The sequence below is a fragment of the Pan troglodytes genome, chromosome 11, assembly GCF_028858775.2.
Source record: "Pan troglodytes isolate AG18354 chromosome 11, NHGRI_mPanTro3-v2.0_pri, whole genome shotgun sequence".
Lineage (NCBI taxonomy): Eukaryota > Metazoa > Chordata > Mammalia > Primates > Hominidae > Pan > Pan troglodytes.
In genome coordinates, this window is record NC_072409.2 from 88,396,398 (window position 1) to 88,410,098 (window position 13,701).

General features: G+C 41.9%; 2 protein-coding genes across 4 annotated transcripts in view; one reads left to right on the forward strand and one right to left on the reverse strand.

Moving 5' to 3' along the window:
* Nucleotides 1-3,678: 3,678 nt before the first annotated feature.
* Nucleotides 3,679-13,701, forward strand: part of MOB3B (MOB kinase activator 3B) — a 205,855-nt gene continuing 195,832 nt past the window's right edge. For all 3 annotated transcript variants that reach the window (XM_001154635.6, XM_054658001.1, XM_016960702.4), the window contains exon 1: nucleotides 3,679-3,767. The gene's annotated coding sequence lies outside the window, so the exon portion shown is untranslated. The remainder of the gene's footprint in view (nucleotides 3,768-13,701) is intronic.
* IFNK (interferon kappa) lies at nucleotides 8,333-9,011 on the reverse strand. Its single transcript, XM_016960703.4, has one exon. The coding sequence runs from the start codon at nucleotides 8,959-8,961 to the stop codon at nucleotides 8,338-8,340; it is 624 nt and encodes a 207-aa protein (XP_016816192.3). The 5' UTR covers nucleotides 8,962-9,011; the 3' UTR covers nucleotides 8,333-8,337.

Genomic DNA, 13,701 nt, shown 5'->3' on the forward strand with positions numbered 1-13,701 from the left:
TATGATGTAAAGGGAAAAATCTTGTTTATTTTCTATGCCAGGAGGGTAGAGGGTGATTTGGAGAGGTTCCACGTTTATCAAAATCTACCTTCAGTCTGGCAGTAGAAAAGTTTACTTCCTTCATTTCTTTCCTATAGACATTCAAAGAGAGCTAAGGAGATCCAAAAACCTTTTTTTCTATATTTGCAATGCAAGGCAGTTGGGAATTAATGACTGATTTGTTGGTGAGGGCAATGGGCATTGATCACAAAAGCAGTAAAGCTGTGTTTCTCAAAGAGAGAAAGTCTCTTTGAGATCTTCATTATTTTACTATTTAGAAGAGAAAGCGGCGTTATATCACGTTGGAAGCATCCATGAGTCACTAGTCTCTTCTCTATCTTTCTATGCCTTTCTGTATTAATTACTTTGAAAGCACAACATTCCAAACCCATTGAGCACACAGTGGTCTGATTTCTCCACTTGTGAAAGGTGCTAAAGTCTCACTGTAGGATTAATTTGGGAGTCCAGGCTATGGGCTTGTAGATATGACTACCTTAGACTTTGGTTCTCCTGGCAACTAACCCTTTTTGGATCGTATCCAAGTTGACCTGTTTCATAGTGAGAGAACTCCTCTCCATTACTCAGAATACTGAGGCAGATCACAAGTGTACCACACCTGGCTAATGTTAAGCCAGACAGAAACATCAGGCTCATCTCTTGAGAAGAAGGGTCGCTTATTAAGGATACAAACTATTTTTTTTTTTTTGAGACAGGGTCTCGTTGCCCAGGTTAGAGTGCAGTGGTGCAATCATAGCTCACTGCAGCCTCAACCACATGGGTATTTTTAAATAAGAAAAAAATACCATCTGATAGATATGAAGGAGCATTGGGTCACTATAAACAAAACAGATGCTAAGAGCAGGAAGAAAGAGTATAGTCTCTTTTCAATAATTTTTTTTTAAACTTGGGAAAGAACACTCACTCTATTCCTATAGACCAGAAAGCAGATAATTGTCCATTATGATTCCACATGACACTATCTTGTTCAGCTGTCACTGAAACAACTTTGAACACTGTCATATGTTCTTCCCAGCTCCTGAACTCTGACCTTTTTATGCCTTAGTTCCACTTTCACAAAAAGGGATTGATGTAATGTGCATTTCAGAGGAAACGACTATAGACATTTAGTGTCGTTATAAATGTTGAGAAGTATGCTGGCAGAAATTATGCCTTAAGATCATATATGGATTCTTGTATGGTTTGAAATTGCTTAAAAGATATATATGATCTCTAAAATGTGTGTGTGTATATATATGATGTCTTCTTATATATCTATATGTGATATATTTATATATATATAAATCTGTATATATCACATATATAAATTTGCTGTTATTTGAATTGCCATTACCTCAATGCTTAGGGGAAGCCATGCACGTTTGTTTCTTTTCAGTACCCAGAGTTAGTTAACATAAGTTATCACAGAAGCTCCCATAAGCATTGAGACAATTTCTCTATACCTGTGACTATTTAAGGTTTTGAAAACAAAACAGAAGCAGGTAAGGAGGAAGTATGCTTTACTATTGAAGATTTATTAGGTACACATTTAGATTTGTGAACTCATATTGCTTAGGATGAAAGGGACTCTTGAGGATGTCTGCTGTTTGTTAGTGAACTGCCTGTAACAATTACAATTAGCACACACATGAGCACAATGAACTGGGTAGTCAGACTCAGCCAAAATGAATAGAAATAGCCTCTTACCAAATTTACTTTGAGTAGCCCTTGGACTCTGAGCACTGCTGCCCAGAGCAATATGACTGTAGGTCCAAGTTTGTCAATGACTATGCAAATGTGCTTTCTTCGCTTTTACTCTATTGTCATCTGTCTATTACAATGTTACTATGGTGACACCTTTCCAATATCCCTGTGCTTCTTTGGTATCCTCTAAGGGGAAGCTGTAATGAAGTGGCTTGGCAAAAGAATCCTCTTGGAATTTTTTTTTTCATATGCTACTGAAAACCAGCATGATTTTCCTCTTATGGGAAATGTATGAAGTATGAGTTGGAAATGATGGAAATTAATCTGTACTGACTTGGGCAAGGAATGTGAATGTTATTCATTCTGTTCCAAACTACCTGAAAATATTCTTTTTCTGTTCCTACTTTCCAGGAGATAACATCTTAAGGGACACTGAAGCTTGTGCGTGTGTGAGTAGAACACGTGCTGGGGGCTCTTGAGCTCATGAGGGAGGGGCTACATGTCGGTGGGGTGATAACTGTATGCTGGAAACAATGATAGGTGGTGACCCTGGAGCACTTACCATGTGACAGGTGTTATGCTAAGCATGTTGTATGCATTCCTTCATTGAATGACAGCTACCTATATTATCCTCATTTTATAAGATGAGGTAACAGAGCTTCAGAAAGGTTAGACTCAGCTGCTATGGGTCTGTCTGACTCTGGTGTTCTTCCTCTTAAAAACTGGGGCACTTTGGAAATGAGATTCCTCGGTGATGAACAGAAATATTGCTTAGCGGCTGTGTTTTTGTATCTGGCAGTTTTCCCATATTTGAGTCTTATATTCACAATCGGTATCTTTACATTACACAAAAGTGACACAGAATTAGAGTCATTTAATCCAGGGTTGATATTAAGTCATGACTATTTATTAAATGTTTCTTACAATATCTGAGATGATATTGCAAAAGATGTAAGTGATTTTAGAAGTTCTCACTTCGTAGTTAGTTGCAGAAACCTCTTTTGGAGGAGGGATGTTTTCTCTATATATCCTAATTTCTACTTAATATATTTCCACAGTCTTTGAAGTGTGTAGTAAGAATGGTAAAATGCAGTACTTCGTCATTTGGTACACTTCAATCAATATGCATTAAGATGTGATCATATGGGTAATAGAAAAATGTGAAAGATCCAATTCTTTTTCTCCAGAAGGCAGGAAGCTCATATTTGATTTCTGTTACTATAAACTATAAAAACGTTTCAAATGTAGTTTACCCGTAACCATCACCCTGCAAGGGTGATATTGCTCCCCACCAATTTACGGAGGAGAATACTGAGGCTTTAAGGTTGTAGATAGACCAAGACCACACAAGTAGAGAGTGGCAGGCTGTGGGTTGGGCTTTAAAATCCAGGTTCATCCGTGACTCCCAGTGTGTTCTAGTAAATCCACTAGAATCTGAGTATTTTCCAATGATTTAAGCTCCACTCTGTGTCAGGCAGTTCATGGTATTTTTCAACAATCAGAAAATCCTGGGGAAGGCAAACTGTTTCCCCCTCTCTAGGTGCCTTGGAAGTGGCCGTTGTGGACCCAGAGATCATCCTTTCTGATCTGACACCTTCTTCACTGCCCTGGCCCAGTGTCTTTTCTGCAAGGCTGGAAGCCCCCTTAGACTGGTCATGTCCCATCTCTTTCCGGAGGGAAGATGATCCCAAAGACGACTTTTCTCTCCACGGTGCTGCCATACCGCAGGCGGCCGCCAGGGGTCCCCGCTCGGCGTCCCCGCGAGACAGTCGAGCCCCGGCCGGCTGCGCGGCGCGCTGGGTGCATGTGGGGGCTGCTCCGGAGCGACGGCGGCTGCAGCTGGAGCCAGGAGCTCGCCCGTCCGCCGGTTGGCTAGCCGGGACCTCGCGCACCGGCGGCAGAGTCCCTTGCGTGGATTGGCAAGCGACGCCCCACCTGCCCCGAGCTCACCATTTTCTTTCGCGCTGGCTGCAGCTGACCCGGCGAAGGGAGCCGACCGGGCCCTGGGCTGGAGGTAAAACCCCACGGTGAGTAAGAACCCGCTCCAAGCTAGGGGAGGCGGCGCAGCCCGGTGGCTGCTCGCTCCCGATCTCGCCCGGGCGAGCGGCGAGGTTTGGGGCGCACCTGGGCGCGGGTGCAAGAAGGTGCGGGGGGCGGCGGACCGGTCTTCTGCCGGCCGGCCACGGGCTTCCGGGGCTGGAGTCCTCTTCAGACCCCTGCCGGCGCCTGGGTTTCTGGCCGGCTCCTCGTGTGCACTTCCCGGCAGGAACAAGGGTCGCCCACTTTCCACCCCGGGATCTGTGTCCTTGATTTGAAAAGATATAAATCAATAAGATCGTCCTTTCGGGGTGCAAGACTCCGAGCCCATCCCCAGCCGCGGACGCCTGCAGGGTGCGTGTTGGGCTGTGGGTGGCGGGAAGACAAACTTTTACAAAAGTGCGCCTGGGCTGGGGGACAACGCTTGGGCGTCCTGATCCTGAGGGAGGAGTCTCGGCTTGGGGCAGCGTAGGGGAAGTCCGCACCGTCAGCCAGGTCGCCCCCGGGGCTGACGATGCCTCACGGAGGTGGGGAGCGTGTAAAGGCCGTACAAATCGCGCTTAACTTTGGGGCCAACAACTGTCAAACATCTGGAATCCCAGCCCCTCCCTTTCCCTGAACTGGGGAAGAAGGTAGAAACCCAACTTTTCTTTGATTGCCCCTTCCCACCTTCAGACCCCTGCTGGGAGGGTAAAGCGCCGACCCCTGGTGCCTGGCAAGTACCAGAGACCCTAAATCTCTCGGGATCCCCCCCTCGCGCTCTTTCCTGACCCTCTCCCCTAACCCTCCCCACAGAGATCTCGCTACGCAGCCGACTGAGATCGTGGCGAATGGCCTTTTGTTTCTCCGCGTTTCCCCTATTGTTTGCCTTTCCAACATCTGGCGGGGCTTGGGGAGAGAAGGAAGCCCCTCTGGTCCCCCTCCCCGGCCCCCACGCCAGCTCCGGCAGAGGATCCCAGCTGGGAAAGTGGAGGAGCCCGACCCCAGCGAGGCCGCCCCACCCCGCCCTTGTGGTTAGAGGGCGGAGGGAAAGTTGTTCCTTCCCCGCCTCCGCTGCTGCCTGTGGCCCAGGGCGCATTTCTCAGATCTCAGCCCAGGCGCGCCGCAAAGGCGCAAATCCGAGAAGGTGCTGCTTTCGAGACAGTGGAAGCGCGTTCCGCCTCAATCCAGAGCGTCCAGTGGTTGGTTCCAGAGGATTTCAATCTCTAGCCAAAGGCGTTGGGGCTGGGCCCCTGCTAGGGCAGTGGGAGGGGATCGGGGCACCTTTGGCAGGCGGAAAGCTGAGATTCTGGGGTCCACAAGTTTCCAAGGGCGGGAGGGCAGGCTAGTCGCCAAAAAGAGAACAAAGATGCAAATAACGAGGAAGCCTTATGACGTTGCCTGGAAATAGTAGTGTGGTGGTTCACTCCGGAATGAACGTGGAGTTCTGGCTTTGAGTACCGCTCCAAGTTTAAATCCCAAGTCCCCTTTCTTCATTGTAGAAAAAGAGGCCTCAGACGACGCAACACAGATACGGCTAGAGCACAGTTCCTGCTTCCACATCCCAGAGAACAAGTGGCTTAGGATGGCCCCGAGTTCCCCTGTGGGTGCGCTTGTTGGGTTGCAGGCGGCCCTGTTTCCCTGCACAGTTAGATGCTTACACATTGTGTTCATTCTTAGTGTGGATTATTGATTAAAGAACTGGGACAAAAGCAAAGTAGCTACTCTGAGAAGGCAGGGTCCCCAGATGGTGCCCAGCGAGTTGTCTTGCCTCTGAGGGGAGGCTGACTGAGACTGTGCACCTGTTAGAACCTATACTACCCCATAGCCTTGCAGTTGACCTGCTGTTGCCAGCTTTTCCTGTGGGATCCCCAATGAGTCCTTCTTCCAAGGAAGCTCAATTACACTTTTGATTCCTCCTCAACCCAGGGGAAGAAGGAGGCTTCTGTAGGAACATTATGATCTATGTACCCACTCGGACATTGTCAGTGGATACCAGAAGCTTGGCTCTGCACAGCTCTGAGAGTTTTCCCTTTGCGAACTCAACAGAACTTTTGAGTTTCCATTTAACAAAAAAGAAGTGAGACGGCTAAGCCAGGAATGTGACACATAGAGCACTTTCTCTAGTGATTTCTGGATATTATATCTCTTTACCTTCCCAACGGTGGAACCAGGAAAAGAAAAAAAAGCAACATCTTTGAAGTACTGCAAGGCACTTTACAAACATTTCATTATGAAAATGATCCCCAAGGAAGGATTCCTTTGAAATTTAGCAGCAGCAACCCAGAAGCAACAAAAAAGACCAAAGTTACTCAAGAAGTACCCAAAGGCATCATTAACAAAGTAAAAGAGCATTTCTTGTCTTGGCCTACCCCGCTAAGGAAAACAGGGTAATTATAGTGGAAGTTAAGCTTGTACAGTTTCTTTTAGAATTAAAAATCTTCCCAAAAAAATCATTATAGGAAAAAATAGAAAATATCGATAGGTGAAAATGAATGTAAAAGGGGGAGATATTATAAACCTATTTCCTTGGAATAAATTTCTGAAGACGTGATACCTAGGTCACAGGGGCTGATGCGTTCTTTAGGATATTGAAGATTGCCATATTTCCCTGTAGAAAACATGTCCCAGTTTACTTTCCTCCCAGTAATGCACAAAGGCTCCTATACCTTACACTCCACTCACATTTTATATTGTCATTCTTTTTCTTTTCTGTCATACTGATGAGAGTATCTTGTCATCTTATTTTGCATTTAAAAATCAAGTTAGATTAAACATTTTTCACATTGTAGTATTTCTTCCTTTGTGATGATGTCAGTTTGTGCCCTTGCTTTTTTTCCAGTGGAGATGTTATCCTTTTTCTTTTGATTAGATGTGATCTTTAAAAAAGCATACTGTTCTGACTTCTACCCCTGCCACACATTCAGAAAATGTATATTAACTGAAAGCGCTCAGCTTTCTCAGCCATTCTCTTTCCTCCAGGATAGCAAACACTTGGCAGGACTGCAACCATAAATGACTAAAGTAATTGACATCATTCCAGTAAAGTTATTAGAGAGAACAGGCAAAGACTTTATTAGAGAAAGTCATGAAAAATAGCAAGTATATATTTTATGCTCAGTAGCTTGCATGTCCTAACTCCTTTACAAGCTTGTAGTACTATTTTTAATTTGGAACAACTCTGCTGATAGTTATTTTTACTAAATGGTTTGCACTAACTCATTTTATTGTCTGATCCTTCTGCTGATAGCCTGCATATACCATGATCCACAATTTGTTCTTGTTCTTTTAAACATCTCTTCTAACTTCTTGGCTGAAATTTGCCTCAATTTTATCATAAGACTTTCTTTGGCTATAACATTTGGGCCCTGCGCTTGGAATAATCTTGAATCTGAACAGTTTGGCAGCATGCTATTAGTGGCATGAGCAGGAAATGGCTTCCAAGGGCAGAACCAGGTACATTTCAGATATATTTCACCCTTTTTTCGTGCATTTGCATAGCCACAATCTCTGTTAATTCTTGCTTGAAGGTAGATGATTCTGAAATGGGGTAGAGGTGCGAGAGGAAGAGAAAATCCATGTCAGCTAGGTGGTGAATTAATATAGATGAAGGGCCGTGCTAGAAAAGTAAATAATCTAGGTAGTCTGGCTGCAAAGTAACTTTTAAAAAGATAAAAGATATTAAAGTATTATGTATTATTGGAATAGCTAGTTAAATTAACTCACAGAATGTAGTCTTCTAACTAGGAAAATCTAATGTAAAATTGTTCCATATTATGACTCTGGACATTTTATTTCAGGCACATGAAAAACAGTAAAAGACAGATTCTGTACCATACTTTTCCACAGCATTTTCCATGCCTTTAGATGTAGGAATCAAACAATATACATCAGGAATGAAGAGTGTGCTACATTAGAATCATAGACTCTCAAAGGTTAAATGAAAGCTTAATGGTCATCTAATTCAACCATCCATGCAATTTCACTATGGATCTTCACTCTTAAAGTAATGAAATACCATTCCACAAGCATCAATTCAAACAAACCAAGCTGAGAAGGAAATGGGCCAGAAATGTCAACCTTTTTCCCCGAGCAGGAGGGGGAAAATGCAAGAGTATTGACTCTAGGGAGCATGTATAAGCTCTTTTAATGTGGTGAATTTTCATAGGATAAGCAACCTTGGCAGCAAAACAGTTAAGTCATTGAAATGTTACCATTTTGCAACATTCTCTGCTCCCTATCCTCTAGCCATTGTCTTGGTGAAGTCCACAGGTGGTATATATAGCAAAACTCTTTCAAAATGGCCACAGAAAAGAGGAAGAGAGAATAGAGGCAGACGGAGAGGGAATCTTATTCCTTTAAAAATGTCTTAAAGACTTTTCTAAGGAGACTCTTGGTCACCCTGAGGATGGTTGGCATTACCTCTCCTTAGAGAGGTGAGTGTCCCTGATGTTCCGAGGCTACCAGTCCAACTGAGGACAGGCTTACAGGATAGCACAACAATCCTTAAAAAGAAGATGGAGGAGGAGAAGGAGAAAGAGATTTCGGAGGGAAAAGGAATTTTAATTCCAAAAATATACCTTATTTCCTCCTGAATAGAGCTGTAAATTTGTAAAAGTAGTACAAACATCTTCTGATTTCCACTCGGACAATCTCCCAGGCACAGTCACTGTATTTCTTTTCTTTCAGGAAATTGTCTATCCTGTGGAAATATCTCCTCAGTTCCAGGCTGCTCAGCTGGGGGACCCTGGCTTCTGAGGGTTTCATCTCATTCTCTTTCATTTCTTTCATGTCTTCATTTTCATTCTCATCTTCCTCCAAGCATTGGTTCAGGTACTCTGCTTGCTGATCAAGTCCTATTTGGATTTGTTTGAGGTGTCTCTCTTTCCAATATTTGAAGGTGTGTTGGCTGAAGATGTTGAAGGCCTGCAGGGACATTTCATAGAAGGCCTTCTTGATGTCCCTCTTCATAGGTTGGGTGTATTGCAGAAACTCTTGGGGCAACTCAAAAGCTATGTTTTCTCGTAAACATTCTACAGGAAATGAATTGCTCATACTACTCAGATGTCTCAGATTTTGCCAGGTGACTCTTCTCAGGTGAACGTTCAGTAAGTTACAGTCCAGGGATAGGGTGCCAGCAATGAATATACCCATAAGGATCTCAAGCCACAAACACTTTTGAATCATATCAGGTTTGGTGCTCATTTTTTTTTTTTCAAGCTAAAAAATCCAGAAGCTGTGTATATGACAATGATGTTTTGAGTATTCCTTCATGTGCCTTTATATACCTGAATATCTTCAGCAGGAGGAGTTTTCTCATTCGTCATTTCACAGTTAACCAAGGTTGCGGCCCCTTTCCTTTGCCTCTGAGGCTTTTTTTTTTTTTTTTTTTTTTTTTTACTTCGGGTGACTATGCCGACTTTGGAAGTGATAACTTTTTTTTTTTCCCTGAAAAATGAGCAAAGTATTACCATCGTGTTACCTTAAATGCCTGGATGATCCATCCCAGCACTAAGGAATCATCATAACAAGACTGATGCAGGGTATTTCAGAAAGCCAAAAGCTGTGAGTCCATGCACTCACTCACTCACTCACTCACCCAAATCTATTACATAAGAGGGAGTGATCCTTCATGAAAATATATTTTTTGTACCTGGTGCTATAGCCAAACATCCTGTCTCATTGAGTTAATCATAGACATTGACCAAATGACTGATTATTTGATTGCTAGGTCACCAGAGCACAGTATAGTTTAGGTTTTTCCAATTTTGTTAAATTAAGCTTCTATATTTGGATATTTTCTCTTTTTGATTTTTCTGGATCTCCAAAAAGATGAAGAATAGAGCTGGCACTTACTAAGTAGGAGACTAAGTTGGCTTGGTTTTCTGTTGCATTAGAAAATGTTGATAATCTCTAAATATCCTTTTCTTCAGTTAAATCCATCCTGGACTTAGCCTTCCATATGCCTCTGATACCTTTCTTAAAAGTCCTGGGGGGGTTTTATATTTGAGAATATCTTTCTGCCTCATTAACTTCTCTCTTGTAGTATCATTTTCTTTTCTTTTCTTTTCTTTTCTTTTTTTTTTTTTTTTTTTTTGGTGCAGTTTAGGCAGTATTTTTAAACTTTTGCTTGATTGCTTGATTATTATATCTTCTTGCCTGGTGGTTCTGGATTCTGTAAAGGCTTTTGTTTGCTCCTGTGTTTGTTGTGCACTGAGGAGGTATGTGAGTAGGAAGTCACCCATTTAGCTAAGTGAATTCCTAGCTGGACCAATGTTACTGTGGTAATGATGGCTATCTATTGTTTATGGTTTTTACTTTGTTTGACCAAATAACCTTCCTCTGATTATGGTTAAAGCAAATGGATTCTTTTCTCCAGGAAAATAAAATGGGTTGTCATTTTAAAAAGGTAGCTTATTATATCTTCTCAAGAAAAAAAAGATATACATTAATTTGCAATTAAGTCATTGTAAAATGGTAAATAGCCACAGTTCCACAAACATGGCAGACTTTGATTGAAAAGTTGGCTTAAAAAGTTCTTGTCTAAATCAGTTGACTGCACCAAAGGCTAATTGTGGGTAAGTGGGATTTCTTAAAATCCTGGCTTTTAGGAAAGGTTTCTTATGGAAAAAAAAAAAAATATATATATATATATATATTATTCTATTTGTTCCATCTACATAAATTCTGATTTCATGGGCAGATTTCTTGGGCTGACCAAATTTGAGAAACATTAAGAAAACAAGCCCTTTTATATAGCATTATAAATTGACACAACCTTCCTAGAGAGGAAAGTGGTGATATGGATCAAAAGCCTTAAAAATGTACATAATATTTGACTCAGCGATTGATCCTCTAGGAACTGATTCCCCAGAAATAATGATGATGCCCTTAAAGACTTAGCTGTAAGGAAGTTTGTCACAGCAAAAAATGGAAAACAATTTTAATGTTCAGCAATAAATACTTAGTTAAGTAAGCCATCAGTAGAAAACATATATGTAAGCACTAAAAATTATGTGTGGGAATATATTTGGTCACTTGGATAGATACACTTTGTAGTTTAAAAAACAAGCTTATATTTGCATATAGAGGCTGATACCACTTTTGTTAAATATAGACATATGCATATATATATATATATATACGGAAAAAATGTCTTGATATATATGCGAAAATTTTGAGTCACTATCTCTAACTGGAAGAATAATGGGTGGTTTTTATTTTTATATTTTTATTTACCTAGATTTTTTAAGTTTTCTGTGGTAAGCAAGTATTTCTTTTTCTTTCTCTTTTTTTTTTTTTTTTTTTTTTTTTTTTGTGAGACGGAGTCTTGCTCTGTCTCCAGGCTGGAGTGCAGTGGCGCGATCTCGGCTCACTGCAACCTCCGCCTCCCGGGTTCAAGCGATTCTCCTGCCTCAGCCTCACAAGTAGCTGGGATTACAGGCACGCGTCACCATGTTTGGTTAATTTTTTTGTATTTTAGTACAGACGGGGTTTCACCATGTTGGCGACGACGGTCTCGATCTCCTGACCTCATGATCCGACCGCCTCGGCCTCCCAAAGTGCTGGGATTACAGGCGTGAGCCACTGTACCCGGCCAAGTATTTCTTATTTAATAAGAGAAGGCTGTTTTTAAAAGAAGATACATTAAAAAAGGAAAAATTATTATACATCTGAAATGGGATCAATACTACTTTATTTGTTTAAACATTTCTACTCTAGAGTATTTTGAAAGAAAATGTGGATTCTCCCTAAGGCTCAGTTCCAATCAGTTGATATGAATAACACACAGTATGTGGGAATATACTATTCTTGCAGCCATGTTTATACATGTATATATACTTATAATTACACACACACACACACACACACACACATTCTATAAAGTGCAAAGCCTCTCTGAGGGCCATGGCTTTTTACATACCTCATATAACTTCTCTACCTAAAACTTCTTGAACTGTTCCAATTAGAACTGCTTGTTCCCCATTTTGCTTTTACGATGCCTTGGCCTCCTTAACCATGGGTTTTAAAAAATAGATAATTGTATAAGTGTTGGTCTCCCAATTTAGTGCATTCCCCCCTTCCCTGAAATTGCCCGTGGTGCTTAGTATACTTTTCACTAGTTTGAGACAGTTCAATGATACTAACCAAGCTAAAAGATTGTTCAATTCTGCTCACAGGTGTTGGAGATGGCTGCACATTTGGCTATTGTCATTCGTCTTGAAGTTGCCTGTATTTTCAGCCATGCACAGTTTTGTCATCTTTAGCCCTCTCACCCCAAATTTCCTCCCTTTACTATAATTCCATATTATATTCTCATTTATCTAAAAATGTACTTTTGTGTTTATGACATTTCCATCACTGGCCTAGGTCCTGAAGAAGGAGGAATAAGTTGTAGTGCATGATCTCGAGGAGGCTGTGGTTGAAGAAGCAGGCATGTTCTGAGTGTTTTAGGCAGGAGGAGTAATTCTTAGGGTTCCCCAAGAGCAAGGACTCCATTCCCCATGTTCTGTAAACGTTAATAGATGCTGATATTGACAATATTCATGACAAAGAAGGAAAGATGGTTGGCGTACACATCTGTTCTTCTCCCACCATTAGGATTGCCTGTCTTTGCAGATAAAAATATAGAACACTCATGCAATATTTGGGACATACCTACTAAAAAGTCATTCATTGTTTTTCTGAAATTTAGATTTAACTGGGTGTCTTTATTTTCTCTGGCAACCCTATCCACCATGCAAGCTCCCACTGACCTCTCACAGCAGAGCTCAGACGTGACATCCCCTGCAGAGAGCCATTCCTCTGCTACTCTTCCTCCTCCTGCAGAGTTACATTTGATTGCATTTCTCTATGCTGGCTTTACATGTGCACATACCCCTAACAAGTGTACATGGCAAAGAGGTCACCTGTCATACTAAAACAAAATAATACTGACACACACAAACATACACACACTTGTACACTCACATATAATCACTCTGATTAGAAGCATTATTGAATGATCAGTCACTGGTCATACCTCTGTTCTGTAAAGCCAGAGGTATTGAATGTATCTCAAAAATATAATCAGAAAATTGAAAACAATGACAGTGTAAGGAAACATTTTGACTCCTAAATTTGTCTGGCATAACTGCTCAGTTTGTCATCAGTTGGCTATGCACTGACATGCTAACATGGTTTCCATGATATCTGTTCTTATTTCCCTGGCATGGCTTGAGATCGTTTATACATGTTCAGGCTTTCCTCAGAGGGAGGGCTGGTTAGCAGGGGCTGCTCTGTTGTTTATGGAATTGTGTGGTGTCTATGTGGATTATGAGATTAACTGTAATGGACAAGGCAGAATTTGGCAAAATGGAGATGAGACATTTCAGTCTAGACGATATAGCTGTGATTCAGCTGAGGGGCATTTGGCATCTACTGATAAGATTTATTGTTCTCCATGAAAAGACAAGTTTCGAATCAGGACGAGAGTAACACATTGATCATCCATATTACTCAATTCTTGAAAGTACATTGTTCCATTTGTAGGGTCATTAGGCGATTGAGCCCAGTAGAGAGCCCAGGAAAAGGAAGCCTTGTGTCCAGGCCTAGCGGTACTTCCCATGGGGCATGCAGAGGATGGTCATCACAAGGTTGTGTGCAGCTATTTTATCCTCAGACAAACGCAGTCACCTCTGGCAACTAGATGTTTCACTCATTCTCACTGCCTCAGCATTGGGGTCAGCCTCATTTGGGGCCAGCTTGTCTTCTGGTCCCTTTCTTGGCTCTTCTCTTAATGATGACCCTGATAGAGAAACTGATAATGCCTATTCAGGGAATACCGTGGATATGTGCATATGGTAAAAATTCAAACACTTCAGGGCAAGCGAAAGCTTTGCTTAACAGCTCAGCCTCATGTCATGCTCCTCTCCTCCCCTGCGGCAACTACAGTTATCAGTTTGG